Below are 17,659 nucleotides of genomic sequence, written 5' to 3' on the forward strand. Positions count from 1 at the left end.
CCTGTGCAGTGAGTCACATTTATACCTACGCTCAGACAAAGCAACTGGAAAATACATCACGGGATAATGTAGGTACTCTGAAGCCAGGCAGACCAGGCTTCACGCACAGATCCATTTCCTCGGGGAAGTTACTAAGAGTAAAGACTGAAGTTAAAACAGAAGTGTTCTCCAGGGAGTGTGGCCTTCTGGTAATCTACTGGGGTAAGAAAAGGAGCGAGAAGGCATGGCCAGTCCTCAAGGGCCCCCCAGGAAAGCGTACCGTGTAACTAGCCAGCAACAAGTTAAGAAACAGCATAACATTTAAAGTTGACCAAAAGCCAAACAAAACCCAAACACTTGCTTTCTTCTAAGTTACCAAAAAAGATACAAGAAACACAGCTAGCAGAAATCGCAATATCTTGGATAAACTACATTTTAAATTGCTTTTGCTAATTAAGAAAGCAGTAACAGAAATGACCTAAATGTCACTGATATTAATTTTAAAAATATTTAATTTTTGCATTTAGAATTTAGTACATCCCTCAGAAAAGATTTACAGCCACAAACAATGGTTTCACTGGATAACATTAATGTTAATCTTCTTGGTAATGACAGTGACAAGAGTGTGCTGAAACTAGTTTGTAATTATACACTGAAAGTGGAAAATAAAAACATCTAACATTTATTGTATGTGTCCTATGTCCCAGACACTGTGCTGAGTCAGCCTCTGACTGCATCATTTCATTTAATCTCATGAGGTTATTACTTTTATTGGGAAATTAGGAATGAGTTAGTTGCAATGTAACAGGAATTATACAAATAGGCAAATCTACAGACAGAAGGCAGATTAGTGGTTGCCAAGGGTGGGATGGGTTAGTGGGGGAGAGGCTAACAACGGGTAGGGAGTTTCTTTCTGGAATGATGAAAATTGGGGATGGTTTCACAATCCTGTGACTACACTGAAGCCATTCAGCTGTACACTCTACACAGTGAGTTTTACGGTGGGTAAATTATATCTCAATATTTTTAAAAAACACAACGTACAAATTATGTAAAAAAGAGAAAACTGTGTGCTTCAGGTGTGTGGGAAAAGAATGCATAAAATGAACATGTTTGTCACGGAAAACCATGAATTTATTGTTATCCTCTTTCATTTACACTCTCACCCACTTTTCCCTCCTCCCATATTAATTTAGATCAAATGTGACTTCAATAAATATTTCAGCATGTTTTTAAAAGAATTCTTTTTAAACATAAACATTATCAAAACTAAAAAAGCAAAAAATATTTCCTTAATATCAAATATGTTGTCAGTGTTCTCGTTTCCATTTCCAACATCTTTTTTTTTTCAGTAAAATTGTGGTTTTTTTTTAATTGGAGTATAGATGATTTACAATGTTGCATTAGTTTCTGCTGTACAGCAAAGTGACTCAGTTATACATACACATATATCTACTCTTTTTTAGATTCTTTTCCCATACAGGCCATTACAGAGTATTGAGTAAGAGTTCCCTGCGCTATACGATAGATCCTTATTAGTTCCAACATCTTTCAATAAAATTTTACACATTAGCTGTATCAAATAATCTATTAGTTCCACTTCTTTTTTCCTAGGAGAACCCGCGTTTGGAGCCTTGTTTACCGTCCTCAGCCTCTTGGCCACTGCCCAGCCACCCCCCGGGGACCCGGCTCAGTGCTCTCCCACGTCGAGTCTCTGCTCGGCGGCTGCGGTTTTACGTGTTCTTCTCCCTCTGGAGCAGGTTCTCTCAAAGGTTCCTTAGAAAGGACATGGGAAGTAATTTTTTTTTTTTTTCAGTTCCTAAGGATCTGAAAAGGTCTTTCTCTTTCCATTTAACTGAGAGCTTGTGTTTACAGAATTCCAGGCTGGAAATCATGTTTCCTCAGAATTTTGAAGGAATTTCTCCAGTGCCTTGAGGTGTACAGTGCTGCTGTCGAGAGGTCTGATGCAGCTCCCCTTTCCCTCCTGTGTCCTGCGTATGTGACTTGTTTTTTTTCTCTCTGGAAACCTTTTAGGAGCCTCTTTTTTTCCTAAAAATTTACATCGATATTCCTGTTTCAGTCATGTACAGATCTTCCTCCACTTACCATGGGGCTATGTCCCACTAAACCCACTGAAAGTGGAAAATGCGTTTAGTACACCTGACCCCACAAGCGTTGTAGCCCAGCCCGCCTTAAACGTGCTCAGAACACTTACGATAGCCTGCAGTTGGGCAAAATCATCTAACACGAAGCCTGTTTTATAACAGAGTGTTTACTATCTCACGTAACTTGTTGAATTCTCTACTGAAAGTGAAAGCAGAATGGTTGTCAGTGTCCCGACTGTTCACCCTCTGGTCGCGGGGTGACTTGGAGCCACGGCCCCATTGCCCAGCAGCACGGCAGGGGCCGGACCACGTATCGCCAGCCTGGGGGAAAAGAGCCAAATTCAAAATTCCAAGTGCGGTTTCTACTGAATAGGTATTCCTTCGCACCATCAACAAGTCAAAAACTCTGAAGCCGACCCGTCGGAAGTCCGGACGGTCTCTACCAGATCTCTGATCAGCCCTTTACTGTGAACTTCTCTTTTAGTTGTGCAAAGCTTTCTTGCAATATTTCTTTGAAAATTTCTATTTCTTTTATTTTCAGAGACCAGAGACCATTAAATCCTGAGCTTCCTAGATTAGAGTGTCTGCTTCTTTCTGTTCAACTTTCTTTTCTGTTTGAACTTTAACAGCACGAGCTCACTCCATGCTGTTAATCGAAGGCCCTGAACCCTTGCCCCGGGTCTCTGTGATGCCTGCGCGCCAGCTTACTGGCCTCTTTGCGTGGGGCTTTCCCCGCTCCTTCTGGGCACCCGGAGCCCCTGCGTTTACACGTCCCGATTCCGGGCGCACAGACATGCTGACTTGACTCTTGGTCCCAAGTCCTCACCCTGAGAGAATCTAGGTGGTCTGGCTCGGGTAGGGCCCTGCACCTGGTCCAGGTGACTAAGGCCGGGCCTCCCTGCATCTGTATGGGGTGTGTGGGTAAGGGGCGGTGACCGTCCTCAGAGAGGAGGGGCGAGGGCAGACTCTGGAGAGGTGGGTGGGGGTGGGCCCATCCTCCAAGGAAACGAGGTGGTCACCTGCATTCCTGAACCTGAAATCCCGTTTCCTCACCATATTCAGCGTTCGACTCACAGGAGCCTTTCTATTTTTTTAAACGGTAACAACTTGAATGTCAGAACTTGATTCTTTTCCCATGTAATCACATTTTGAATGCAGGTGAAAAACATTCCCTTCTCTATATAACCAAATACATAAACAACCAAATGCTTTTTAACACTCATGGGTGAAAATCAGCCCAAAGACACCGCAAAGCTGTAACAGGTTGTCCCCCTGGGCTTATGCCGAAGCCACAGTTGATTTTCAGACACCAAATCAAAACACAACAGTCTTGCACCGAGTGCCACCACCACGTTCCTATTTAACCACACGTGAGCATCTTTGTGTGCTCTGCTTACCAAACAGCAACGTTGTTGTATCTTCATAGGAACTCTTAGATTCATCATTGGCTAATGGGTAAAGGACACGGCACTGCTAGTGAGTAGTCCACTTCTGCCTAAAGGAATGTAATTCTCCACTTACGCTGACTGGAGCATAAGCAGAGTTCGCTGTACAAGAAAGCCTCACACCACAGAGGCCGGAACTTGAGAGGTGCCCACGGAAAGGCCAAGGTGGCCTGAGTTTCAGCTGGAAGGTAGGTGTCAGATGCGGCAGGCACCACGGACCCGAAGGGCGACCTGCGTTCCTCCAAGCACCCAGGGTCCGAGGTCCCAACTGGTAAAGACAGCAGAGAAGGAACCCAAGATTCATTTCATAAAGCAACTCAAAATGCCCAGGAGACCTCGGCTAATAGAAGATGAGCAGGCCTAACAGTGCAACATGTTTAATAGAAATATTACAATAATCAGTACATTTCCTCTCATTGCTGAAACTAGGGAAGGATACCCCTTTTGTAATCAAAGTAATACATTTTTTATCTTGCAAAAAGGCATTTTGTTATTATGTCCATAGGTAGAGACTATATTTCAAAACAAGTTTTTACAGACTTCAAAGAGGCCTGGACTTGCAGAGACAGTGAAATCTATTTAAATACCGTGACAGTTATAGCGCACACTGCTGGCATACTCATATTCACAGCTCATGAAGGAAAAAACTAAACGCAAACTTTTAAAGTCAGCTCTGCAATAGATGCATTTCATTAATACATTCACTAGTAGGTCTGTTCTTCTAAAACAGGAGGAAAGACAGACATTGAGATTTTTGTTTAAAGAACAAACTCAACATGTCAGCAGCAAGTTTCAGTTAAATTAAATTGGAAACCAAAGTTCCCAGTCACCAAAGTACAAAGTCAGTTCACCAGCTGAGACTGAAGACCGGAGTATGAACTGGAAGCTGAGAGAGCTTCCCAGAGCACACTGTGAGGCGATTTTTCCACAAAGAAATACTGCAACTAGCATTCTCACGTTTATGAGCTAAGGACACGTGTTTGATGGGCTCCATGGAATATTCAGAGGCGCCCAGGCAGGTGACCTGCACCTAGAGCTGCTCTCGGGGCTGTGCGATCTCCCAGGGCCCCATGCAGCACGCAGCAACCTGTCCGCTGGGGCCGGGAGCACGCGGAGCTGCAAGCCGGCGCCCCGGTGAATGGTCACCTGGGGAGGCGGCCGGGTCCGCCAGACTCCTGGCGCGGAAGCAGCTGATGCACAGCAGGAGCCTGGACAGGGCCCTGGGCACCGCCCCCCCACCGTCTCCCCACTGCGGGAACGTGGCGACCAGGGCTTCTGATCCGATCCCAGAACAGGTTTTGAGGTAATACACTTCAGAGAAAAAAGAACAGCTCATTTGAAAGGAAATAACGAAATGAATCACATTTTAACTTAGTCTCGTAACGAACGACAGCACATTCACTTTACGTTCCCGTCATAAAGACGTCAGCGTTACTGATAAAGCCTTTTCCTTCACGCTCCAACTCACAAATTTTCTCTCATGATTTGTCACTAATAACAACCTACCTGCAAGTCTGACCTTGCGATAAATGGTCTTCAAACATTATTTTAAAAGCCTAAATCCCAGCTGGTACAGGACTGAAATCTAATTTAACTTCAGAATTCACAGTGCGGCCCCGACACACGTGGCCTGAGGGTCCGGAGGAGGGAGTGGGGTGGCCTCGTGGCCCCTGGGTCTGGTGGCAGCGGGAGGGCCAGGGTCCCTGGGCCGCAGCCCCTCCCACACTCCACCTGCTGCAGTTCACCGCGGGCCGAGCCTTTTAAACCCACCAGACACACGTATGGACACACACACGGAGATGTGACTTACGTACACATGCTTCTGGACAAAAGAACGACAGCCATATACATGAACCTTTTTTGCCGAATGGATTCTATTTGGTTAATAAATAATGTTTTTCCCATCAGTCTATCGAAGTCCAGACCAGCTGTGCAGATAGGACGCCCAGCCGGAGGAACGGGAAGCATTTTCCTCCTCACCTGTGGGGAGCAAAACAAAAGTGTTAATCTTCTCACACCGCATTTTCATGCTACAAACCTGTCTGTCCTTACACTTGCAGCATTTCCTGTCTGTCTCAGACAATCCGTGAAGGCATACTAAGCAACAACACACAGCCCTGTGAGCTGTGGCCAGCTGGGAGCACACATGCACAGAAGCAAGGCCCAGTCTTGTCAGGCAGGGGGCTGAGGTCCTGATTCTGCACAGAAAAATGCTGTGCGACTCACCTCCTTGGGGAGCAAAGCTGCCTTATCACAAGTCATACGTCAAGTAGGAAAGACACACGCAGTCTGTGAACCTGCTGGGACCTGACACGCAGGGAGCAGGCGCGTTAACGCATGCACGGCTGGCAGAGTGCCAGCCTTCCCCGCCCAGCAGTGCCCCCTGCACGCTGCTCGTGTAGGGGCCAGGGTGGCGCTTTCTAGGCTCGACGTTTTCCCCTGTTCACATAAAAGTGAAACTGCCCCAGAGAAGAAGAGAGAAGACTCTTAAGAGCAACCAGAGAAAGGAGACACGTTGCCTCACTGCCTTCGAAGGAGTAAACAGGCCCACAACGGCCTTCTCAGCAACAAGTTCGCCCCGCTGGAAATTCTCCACAATGCACTTCGTGTGTAAGGAGAGCTTTCTAGCGGAAGGTCTGAGATGCGGGTAGGAATGTACGCTCCACGCACGGTCCTGGGCCTCGGCAGCCCCACTGGGGACACTTCTCTCCCACGACCCTGTGGCGAACGACTCCCGGGGGGTGAGGACGTCTACCACATGATAAAAAGTACGACACAAAAGGGAACTGTGTTCGTGGGCAGAATTCAACGCTAGGATCACAAATCCAATTTCAAAGAACTGGAAGATCAAACTGGACACTGCACTGTTGCCTGCTGTGTGAAAATGACGCAAACACACCACAGCTGCCCTAAAACGTTAGAGCCAGCTTTTCAACCCTACTCACGGGGACACACATGGCAGAGCGCGTCCAATGGACAAAGTTTCAAAGCTCTGGTCTGCGTCCCAGGCACGCGCACCTTGGGCGGCGGCGGCCAGCCTGGCCTTCTCCTCGGGGCTGAGCTGCAGCATCGTGTCCACGACGGGCAGCAGCCGCGCCCGCTCGCTTCCCGGCTTCAGGAGGATGAACTGCAGCAGCACGTTCTTCAGGTATTCCAGGTTGGCGGCCGACTGCTCTCGCGCCTGGTTCCTCTCCAGCCGCCTTATTTCACTCTTCAGAAGCTGGTGTAAGGAGTGCAGACGGGTTAACATGGCAGACTGGAGGAACGCGGTCTTCTTTCTCTTCCCTGAAATGCCCCCAAAATGGCAACAAAGCAGCGACCAGGCCGGGAGAAAAGAGTAGATGAGAAACATCAAGAGGCTCCTAGAAATCGGGAAGCAGGCGCCGTGGGAGACGGGGCCCAGGGGCCCGGCCGCAGAGGCAGCACCGCGCACGGTGGGAAGCGGGGCTGAGACCGGGGACTGGGGTGGGGGGATAACGCGGGTCGGCGCCCCCTCCGCGCTCGGCAGAAGGGGGCCAGGGCTCAGGGCTCCGGGATGACAGACTGTGGGCCACACCCACCGCCATCCCCACTCCCGCCCCCGCCCAGCAGGCAGGCAGGGTGTCCACAGCCAGAGCCGCTACAAGACGAAGAGCACTTGACCAAACAAAAGTTGAGTCCAGGAGAGAGAGACAATTCACAATGAATATCAATCAGAAACTAACAGAAAAGAGGGCACAGGACGATGTGAAAAAGATGCAGGATAGTGAATATTTGAGGAAGATTTCTGGGTTGAAACAAATAAAAATACATGGTTACAACTTATCATTTCAGGTTAGTCTATGAAAGTTGGCCAACTCTGTCCTCAAACATAGGGTCATTTAAAAAAGTGACACTAAGGTCTAAGAAATCATGGGACAATGTCAGTCTATGGAAGCATAACATCTGAATAGTCACTCAGGTTCTGGGCTACTTAGTGATTTTTTTTAGCTGTGATAAAGCTTTGACAATGTGGGAAAATATTATTTTATATATTTTATAGAGATGCATACTAAAATAGTTAGAGGTGGGATGTCATGATATATACAATTTACTGCAAATAACTGAATTAACTCAGCATTAAAAACATAATTTGACAAGGACAGCCTCTGGGCCTACACTGAGGAAGGACCATCTATTTGGAGAAGCAGGTCCAGGGCAGAAGCAGGTGCTTTTCAGACAGACACAAGTTTGAACTTTCTCCACCCTGATCAACTTGTTCTCACCCAGAGATGATGAGAATTAAATACGGTAACATAACGTAAAGTGCAGGGCCTGGCTTGTGAGAAGAGGTCAACAACCAACATGGCTGTATCACAGAGAGTTCGGGTGCAGATAGCTGCGTAATCCTCAACTGCCTGGCTCCTACATGCTTACAGAGTCGACTTTAAACAGGAAAACCTCCCATGCCACTTTGCCACTAATTGGAAGTGCTCTATGGTCCATTGTCTGGAATTTAGGGACTCACATCCCTTCAAGTTTTACTCAAGCAAACGTGGAACAAGGACTTGTGAACAGCTGTCTAATCTCTAAATCTATTCTGGCTTCTTAGAAAAAGTAGAAATTAAAATAGTCTTTATATAAAAGATATAAAAGCCAAGAATATTTCTCCATTTCAGAAATGTAACATTGTAAAGGATCAAGGTGTGATGGACGCATGAGTCTATGTGTGGAGGGCTTCCTGGAGGTGGCGTCCCGCCCTCACCTTAATCTGCTCCATGAGGATGGCGTTGGTGGCTTCTGTTTCCCGAAGCAGCCCGTTTAAGTGGTCGGCACTTTTTGTGGTGGAACTGAGCTTTTGAACCAATTCTTCTTTGGTGAATTCAGCGTGCCAGGAAGGAGGCTCTGCAAGGAATTGCCCCAACAATTAATTTCCAAAATGAGGGGTCACAGGCCAAGATTCTAAATGAGAAAATACCCAAGTATTGACACTTCGCTCTGCTCTCCATCCCCCATGGCCCAGTTAAAAGGCTGCATGTGACACAGGTTAAATGGACTCTGCTGTGGAGCGGGCCGCCTGCCTGGACACAGGCTCGACGAGCTCGTTCTGGAAGCTGTTAGGCCAGCGTGTAGGCACCAACTTACTGATTTCATCCTCCTTCATCTGTTAATGTCCCGAGAGCTGGTGTTACTTTACTTATAAAGGAGGAAGTACCAGCAGTTACTGATCACTTAAATCATGGTCTCTCACAAGGATTTTCTACCAGGGAAGGAGCGGTATTATTACTCAAATCTAATACATGAGGGGAGAGGCTCAAAGTCAACAGGTTAATTTTGGCAAAAATGGCAAAGCCAAGTCCGATTGTGGAGCTGTGGCCACAGCGTATCAGGACTAACTCTTCCTGGGGGACAAGGACCAATCACAGTCTAGGACTGAGGACACAACTGGTCCTCACTCCAGATCCTGGAGACTCCGAGATGACGAACAGAGTCATCTGAACTTGGAACATTAATGTGCATTATAGGTAAGAAGAAAATAGTCCAAAACTTTACTACAGTTATTAATAAGGCAAGTTCAGCATGACCACTTCATCAAGAGGAACAAGCGGGAACTGTCAGTTTCTTAGAAGGGTGAGAGAAATTTATCCTATTTCTAACACCACTACAGAACTTCCAACCACCTATTTCTGGCTCAAGCTTTGGGCGGAACTTTTTATTTTGTTTAAAAAAAAAAAATTTTTTTTTTTTTTGGTTTCATTCTGCAGCAAAGTTTTCCATTTGAAAAAGGGTGGAATACTGAAAAAAATTTTTATTAGAGTAGCTCAAAAAAACATTTATAAATCAGAGTAATGTTAGCTGGATAGGACAGCAGAATTCACTAAAGGCACAATGAAGCAGGAAGCGTACCGAGTCTGGCTTCGGGAGAACGGAGCAGCTGCTCTAAGGACTGCGCGTGGGTGCCGGCGGAAGATACGGACTCGGTGTCCGTGGTCTCCATCCCCTCCCCCTCCTCCCGGGTCGTGGCCGGCACATCCAGAAGCGGGAGGTCTGCGCTTCTCCTTTCTCGAAGGCTTCTCAAAGGTTGCTGGGAAGAAGCTGGGCCTGTTACATGTTTTTTTTTTAAAGAGTAAGAGTTTGTCCAAAATTATGGATTCAGTATCAACAGAGATACACAGTAAAGTTAAAATGATTCTAGGGATGACAAATGATATGGTAGGGAATCTGAAAAACCAGAAGACAAGCAAATGGTGTAGAAAGAAAGAACTTCTGAAACAGCCCTAACAATTTAGTTATTGAACTTTTAACAACTTAAGTCAATCCAGCAACAGTGGTACTTGCTACCAGAGTTAAGATAAACCATTAGATGACACAATGCAGAGGCCTGGCCAGCTGCTAAACGAGGGCAAAACCCCTTCAACCAGATTCTGAGGATTGGGTGTTTACGGCACTGCAAACTCTGGGACACCACAGTGCTGTTGAGATCAGCTCCGAGGATGCTCCTGCTGACCACTGGCCTCACACTCCACCCTGCTGGCTCCTGCCATTGCCCGCTCCTTCTGTGGCGTCCAGCAAAGAAGAGCCCCGAAGCCAGGGCAGGCTGACTCATCACAGAGTCCAGGCCGGGCTCCCCTGCTTGCTGACAAGCAGCGCTGACTAGAACTGGGAGATTTATAAGATACTTCCGAGCACGTTACTTTATTAATCCCAAGAAACCGCACGGTCAGAGAAATTAAATGTCTTGGTCCAAGATCTCTGAGGTGCGTTAGGGACCAGAATTCTGACCAGATCTTTTCACTTCAAGTTTCCTTTATTCTCCTTTCCATGACGTTCCCTCTCCAGCCCCGCTTTTCAAACATTAGCCCTTCGGCTGCCTTTGCTGAAGCACCTTCCTGAAAGTTTGCTAACTGCTTATGCTACTGCTAATTCCTGATTCCAGTGTCTCCCTGGCTGGTTACTTTCCTCTGATGACTCCTGGCATAGGTTTCGATCCTGAGGAGTGACCACAGCTGCCAATGCCCTGGTGACAAGGAATCAGTATCAAGTTGATAGTTAATACTGAAGTGTGGCCTCAACTTGGCTGACGGGTTCCCATCTCTTCCAGGAAGCAGAACGGAAGTCGTGTGTGTGGTTAAACTCAAACTCCACTAATTAGAAACTTGAATGGGAAGAAGCTGTGTTTGGCCAAATGATCCTACAAGTTCAGCTCTTTCTAGAATTTCTGATTAAAGGACAGACATATTTGAAGACTAGTAGTGAAAAACACTAAACATATGCAGTGGACACTGGAATTTGGACACGGGTCTTGAGACCAACAGAGCCTCCGTGAGTCGGAGGAAAACCCAATTACGTGAAGGTCGGTATCCTGAGGGGTGCAGAGGCTGCTGTGAGCACTACAGGAGGGTTCAATGTCCAAGTCTCCTCTCAGTAAGTGGATCCAATATTCACTGACCACAGCACTGACGCTGGTGGTCACCCCGTAAGTCACCTACTTCCTCAGGACGGTGGGAAGCGCAGACACACAGGGCGGGACAGGGACGGCAGCGTCCCGAGCATACATACATACTTCTTGTGGACGGCTCGCTCCGGAGCTGGAAGAGCTGGGCCTGCAGCCTGCTCAGCTGCTGCTGCAGCGTCTCCACTGTCCGCCGGTGCTCCTCCTGCAGCTGCAGCACCTGGTCTCGGAAGCTGCCACGCAGGGCCTCGTGCTGGGCCGAGAGCTGACTCACGGTCTGTGCGTGCTCAGACTTCATCGCGGAGTTCTCCGACTGCACGGCGCACAGCCTGGGGAGAGGGCCGTGCCGTGTGAGAGCTTCCACCCCAGACATCGCCTTGCCCTGAGACGTGGACTGCACGTGCACCTGGGGAACTGAGGCAGGACACAGACGGGCCCCTGGTCCGAGCAAACTGGAGCTTGTGTCCCCCTGACACTTCAACAAAAAGGTTAATGGCAGAGCAGGGAGAAACTAAGCTGCTGGGGTAAAAAGACACGACGACCGCATCTACCATTCTGGAGGCGAAGGAGACCTCCCGACTGCACGTGCAGAAACGTTTCTTGGGAGGGTCAAAAAGGGAGGGGGTGCTATCCCGTAATACGTGCTGTCCATCTCCCAGAGACCCTCCCACTGAAATCCATCTTGGCTAAAGGATGCACACGCATATTGGGCAGGGCCCGGGGTCAGAGCAGGTGTGGGAAATGAAGCAGGATGCTTGGCCAGAGGACAGGACAAACCTGGGAGATGGCCCCTGTGTGAGCAATTTAAATCGCCCCTTTGGCGCACTCCTTGTCAGCAAGGACGCCCACACGCTTCTTGGGGTGTGTAGCTCTGCTTTGCTTCTGTCGTAAATGAACTGCTTCTCCGTGTGCTCCCCCCACACGTGCTGTGCTTCTGATAGACCCTGTGCCTGTATTACAGCCTTGGTCGTGAGCTCAAAACCACCCCGGCCATCCCCCACTTCCGATGTGGGGCCTGCGCTGAGGAAGCACGCTGGGTGTTCAGACGAGAAGCCTCCTTCATAGTTTATCAGAGCGCAGGGCTACACGTGGAGCACGAGATAACTGCACTTCAGTCGTGTTAGCACTATAGTCGCAACCACCCTTCTAGAATAAAGAATAAGTGCTGGAAACTTCTGATGTAAACAGCGAGTGACCATCACTGTGTAAGCTAATCTCATGGAAAACCTGGTGCCAGGTAGTCAGAACACTGGTGGGTCTTCCTGGAACTGTGAGTTACATGATTTACACAGATAAGTCACACCGTGGAAAGGTCTAAAGCCAAGCAAACCAAGTGCTTTCAACTCGTAAGACGAGCACACCTGAGCTCTGCAGAGCATCCCCACACCCCGGACAGAAGATGCTCCGTGAACCCAACTGCTGTATCCCAGGAGCTCAAAGCTTCTTGTTCACAATAATCCGTCTATTCTGCCGACACCCCAGCAACTCCTTGGAGCACTGATTAGCACGAGTGTGGCGATGTGACAGGCCAAGGATGCAGCTGCACAGGGAGCTCAGTCAGCAGCTTTCGGAATGTTTTCCTCTAGAGAGAAAGAAAAGTGCTTGTCCTCTGACACCTGGCTGGAAAGAAGCATCTGGCCATGAAGGCCACGGGAGACAGAACACTGGGTGAGCAGATAAAATTACTCTTAGAAAAGCTAAGTAGAGAAACAATCAAAAGGGGGAGCTCTAAGGTAGAAGCAGCAAGTCATCAAGCCTGTGGAAACACCTATTTCCAGCTATTAGCCTGCATCCGCCCCAGGAGCACCACACCGGGGGCTCCAGCAAACACACGCTCTGTCCCCCGGCACCCACGGGCCTGCTGGCGCCACCAGCCTTACTTCTCTCGGAGCCCGGTCTCCTTGGACACGGTCTCCTGCAGCATCCTGTTGTGCCTTTCTAGTAGGGCGTCATGTTCAGACTGCAAGGTCTGCAGTTCAGAGACGTTGATCTGTAAGTTATTTTGGGTGTCTTGTAATTTGATCTTTAGTTGGTCAATCAGCATTTCCAGATGATCTCTGAAACAGAAATAGTTAAAAAAATTTTTTGAAAGATGTAAAACTGATTTTGTGATTTCAAATAAATTTTACTTTAATCATATAACCTTTCAATGTCATACTCTGCAATTATGGATGATTCTAAAGGAAATATAATAATCACAAGAATTCAGAGAATAGGATTAAATGTGAAATAAAAGACGCTATAATCAGACTTCAGATCGCAGACACTACATGTTTACAAAAGTCTCTGAATTTACAAATTTCACATTCAAATGGAGTAGACCATTAAATGGCATCAAAATGGCCTATTTTATATTACAGGACTATGTCATTAGTTGAAAAAAAAAGAAATGCAGTTCTAAGGTAACCATTCTGGGAACAGCATGTTACACCAAGTTACAGTGAAAGAAAGTCTTTGGAGAAAAACAGCTAAAACCTATAACTCTGTCACAAGTGGTATAATACACTATTAATTTCTTTTTAAAAAAACTATTTAATATATAAGAAAGAAGAAGGAACTTAAAACATTTACATTAAAATAATTTTAACACAAGATTCTGGCATGATCAAAATCGACGCTTGTAAGTGGTGATATTTTTATAGTAAGTGTGTCAATATTCAACTTCGGCTTTAAGATGAGCTATTGAAAGAAAAAAATATCTCATCATTTTTCAGCCTACAGTTCCCTTGTTTATTAAATACTTAAAAAGTAACACAAGCATAAACACACAAATACTGCAGGATATTTAGTCCTACTAAGAACAGTAAGAGCTAGATATAAAATTGCTCTGAACAGCGGGTCTCTATGTACAAAAACAAAACATACATGCTGTAGAATGCCCTGTCTTTCATTCCTAGTATATTTTTGAATAACTCACAAAAGTGATCTGTATGCTAGTTTTTAAGGAGCATTAATATACTATTGAAACAGTATGTAATTGAGATTGTCATAAATTTAAGAAGAAAAATTTAATTCTAGATGAAAATTTAGTTAACTTAAAACTTTTTGAAATAAGTAAAATGTTTTTAATCAACTTATGCTTAGCCTAACTAATGGTGAATAAGTACATCAAGGAAGCATTTTTATTCTCCTACTATATTTTCAAAAGTGGAAAAACTGGTCCTGACGTAACGGTGACGTCTGTCCTTACACTGTGACCGGAACCGACGGACAGGGTTGGACTGTGTGGCCCGGGTGTCCGGACGCTGCCTGGCTCCACGGCTCCTGCACACGTCTCTCCGCGTGAACAGTGCGGTGAAGCCGGCTCTGTCCTCACTGGTGACTACATGTAAACCTCCACGGTCAAAAGCAACCAGAGCAGGATCTCCCACCCCCGTGGGAGGTTCCGCGTAGCTCAGACTTTACCTTTCTTGTTTGGCTCCGTCGGTCTCAGTCTGAGACACAGACTTAGTTTTCTGTTGTTTTAGAACGTTGTGAACTCGGACTTTGTAGCTCTCAAATTCAGAGGTGACAGCAGCTTGTTCTGCCTGTAACAGTTCAGAGAGAGAGAAATTTACTGCATTTTCTAGGTTGTGTGATCCTCCTATTTTCTCTCAGAGACTAATGAATTAAGATGAAAACCTTTCTTTAAAAATAAGCAAAATGGCTGATACTTTTTAGCCCCCAGTTACCTTTCCCTAAAAAGTACACTTCTGTTGGCCTTACACTTTTTTAAAGCCTTTGAACGACATAATTCTGTCTGACAAGAGGTACATTTCTACCTGTTTTCGTCCCATGTAAATTAATTTATTGCCCATAAATTTTATAATAGCACTGTTTGCCTTTGGAACTTTAGAACAATTTTCACTTATGATAAATATAAGAAAAATTAATTCAAAGAAATTAAGCTACTTGAACTTCACTTTTCAAAAGAGAGTGGGAAAAGTTAAATTCTAGGTCTTGGACTTTCTTGAAGTGACCCGTGACCTTCCAAGGCCCCTCTGCCAAGGTGGCTTAGACAGAGCTGCACCTGTAACAAAACCACTGCAGGGATCTCTTCTGTATGTTGAAGAAAGAAAGTGGCTGTTCTAACAGAATATGATTTTATAATCACTTAGCCCTCAGAGAGAACTGTAACCTTCCTAATGAAAAAACTAAAAAAAAAGAAAAAAAAATACCTTTCTTCCACACAGAAACTGTAAAACAAGGTTAAAATGGAAAGAGTATGTACCCATGTCTTTCCCTTTAGCAAAAAGAAGTTATGCAAGTGAGAGTCAGGGCTGGGCTGGGGTTGGGGTGGATGGGGCCAAGCCGGGTGGGAGCCGCCCGCCCTGGGGAGGACGCACCCTGGCCGCGCGGCACTCCTCCTGCAGGGCTGCCACCCTCTGCTGGTAGGCGCCCAGCGTGCGCTGCTGCTGGTCCGCGGACGCCTTCAGGTGCTGGTGAGCTTTGTGCTTCTCCGACGTCATTTCCGCCAGCTGAATCTGGGGGCAGAGGCTTTCGGTCAGGCTCTGGTGAATCAGATCTTCGTTGGTTAAACCGACTTTCATTAAACACCAACTTGGGTTTTGAGAGAGGACTATATTTAAGGGATGTAATTAAATAGTAGGATTTTTAACTTATGATTATTGAAAGACTGGAGTCAATATGAGTAGAACATTTTCACAATAAATTAACTTGGTTTTCCTTGACTCAAAATCAATCAAATAATCAATCATGAAAAAAATTCCAGACCACACGTTACAGTTCAACGTTTAATACCTAAAGATATTATATATAAACATAATGGATATAAAAAAATATAAACGTAATAGATGTAATGTAACATGAATATATAAAACCTTTTTATAAACAGATTCCTGTGACTGTACTATCATTTAGAAAGTTCAGATGTAGGTTTGGGGCCATGTTTATTTTCTGCTGCCATATTCTTAATGTATTATGGGTTTTCAAATACATGAAAAGAACCAAGCTTATGGTCAATGGTAAACCCAGTTATAAGCCACACTTGGCTCACTGCTTCTCCTTCCTCAAAATGTTGATGAAGAATATTTAGGGGGAGAAATGTGTGTGTGTGTGTGTGTGCACACATGTGTTTAATATATACATATATATTTAGAAAAATCCCCAAGTGGTACCTTACTTCCACATGCAAATTTTTAAAATCTTAAAGAGTAAAAAGAACCTTACTTTATACACTTCTACTTGCTGCTGGCTTGCCTCCAGCTCGCCCTTTAAAGACGCTTGAAGTATTAAGTGATCAGTTTCCTACAGAACAAGAAACTCGGTTAAATTAAATAGTGCAGTTATTCACAAATCCTCTATGAATAAGGACTGAAATACGACACTGAGGAATTCGCATACCGCTCGCTTTGAATCCGCCAGTTCTTTTTTGGTTTTCACAAGCAACTGCTTGATTTTGGTGTTTTTTTCCTCATACTGTTGTACTGAAGCCTGCAGTGAAGCTAGTGGGAGAGATTGTTTCAGGAGAAACAGTTTTATGAGTGAATTTAAGTAAACAAATGACAAGTCTTTTCTTTGTATTAGTCTACCTCTGAAAGGAATTTGTCTTAGATTTTTATTACGGACCATTGCAAACATATATGACACTAGTGACAATAACACACTAAACCCCACTGGACCCATCACCGCCTTTAACGATCACCAACACATGGCCAATCTCATTCCACCCAGATCAGGCGTCAGGCCCACAGGCCACTGTTGCTGCCTGTTTCTGTGAACAGTTTGTTTACATACTGTTTACAGCTGCTTTAGCGCAGCAAGAGACCACAGGGCCCGCAAAGCTGAAAATGCGTGTTGTCTGGCCCTTTACAGCAAACGTCTGCAACCCCAGACCCACATTCCCACTTACTCCTGTGCCCCCTGGGCTCCCCACACTTGAAGTCCATTTGTCTGTATGTATTTTAGCACGTATCTCTAAAATAAAGGCATATACTTACTGTGTATCTAAAACATAGACTTTACTTGTAAGAAATACCTCAAAAGAGGTGCTGTGTGTTTCTAATTGCCTTAGAGGCACAGATCTGATCTGTGTTTGTGATACTAACTGTTTTGTAGGACAAAGAGTTCATTAAGGAACAGACTGAAACATGATTTAAACAAAAAACTTTTATGCTAACAGAGGTAAAGAAGAGCATCAAATGGGAATAAGTGGATTCACTGTCCAGATCACAGTACCAACCACACCAGCAGGCCAACCTGGCCACAGCCATTGTGAAGCAAGTAAAGAACATCTGACAGAGACCTTGGGGCCCGAGATTTACGACCTGGTCCTTTAAGAACAAGTGCGCCTGATGCTGAGTCTAGGCCACGAACGTGGCCATGTGACGGCTGCTAGAAGACCCCACCAGCAACGACTAACTCCATGAAGTTAAATCCACATGCAATGACGGTATCACTCAGTAAACAAGAGCAGGTGTCCTGTAAGAAAATACCTTAACTTGCCTTTATGATATGTTATCATCAGTTATTTCCTGGCAACTATTTACCCAGTCCTGAAAAGACTGTACAAGGCACAAATTACATACAAAGCCTTTAAGTGCTCCAGGAATTATGAGCTCCGAGAACACAGAATGAAAAGAGAGGATACCACCTGGGATAATGTGATAACGTAAAGCAAAATATAACTATTAAGACAGAAATGCAAAAGGCCATGCGGACCCACGTTGGCTCAAGGTTATATCCAGGTTATATCTGCTTGGGACAAGGAAGACTTCCTG

At 45.6% G+C, this 17,659-nt stretch overlaps 1 protein-coding gene across 6 annotated transcripts in view; it reads right to left on the reverse strand.

Moving 5' to 3' along the window:
- Positions 1 to 2,267: 2,267 nt before the first annotated feature.
- The window catches only part of GCC2 (GRIP and coiled-coil domain containing 2), a 36,359-nt gene continuing 20,967 nt past the window's right edge, over positions 2,268 to 17,659 (reverse strand). For 2 of the 6 annotated variants that reach the window (XM_073790932.1, XM_073790933.1), the window contains 10 exons: positions 16,284 to 16,384; positions 16,110 to 16,187; positions 15,266 to 15,403; positions 14,346 to 14,467; positions 12,821 to 12,997; positions 11,052 to 11,269; positions 9,395 to 9,589; positions 8,253 to 8,392; positions 6,475 to 6,749; positions 2,268 to 5,509 (listed from right to left, as the gene is read on the reverse strand). In XM_073790932.1, the coding sequence (XP_073647033.1) occupies positions 5,506 to 5,509; positions 6,475 to 6,749; positions 8,253 to 8,392; positions 9,395 to 9,589; positions 11,052 to 11,269; positions 12,821 to 12,997; positions 14,346 to 14,467; positions 15,266 to 15,403; positions 16,110 to 16,187; positions 16,284 to 16,384 (1,448 nt within the window). In that variant the 3' untranslated portion in view covers positions 2,268 to 5,505. Of the gene's footprint in view, positions 5,510 to 6,474; positions 6,815 to 8,252; positions 8,393 to 9,394; positions 9,590 to 11,047; positions 11,270 to 12,820; positions 12,998 to 14,345; positions 14,468 to 15,265; positions 15,404 to 16,109; positions 16,188 to 16,283; positions 16,385 to 17,659 lie in introns of those variants that run through there. The other 4 variants (XM_019931295.3, XR_012325560.1, XR_012325561.1 and 1 more) reach the window with 4 other exon arrangements.

This window comes from Tursiops truncatus, chromosome 14, assembly GCF_011762595.2.
Source record: "Tursiops truncatus isolate mTurTru1 chromosome 14, mTurTru1.mat.Y, whole genome shotgun sequence".
NCBI lineage: Eukaryota > Metazoa > Chordata > Mammalia > Artiodactyla > Delphinidae > Tursiops > Tursiops truncatus.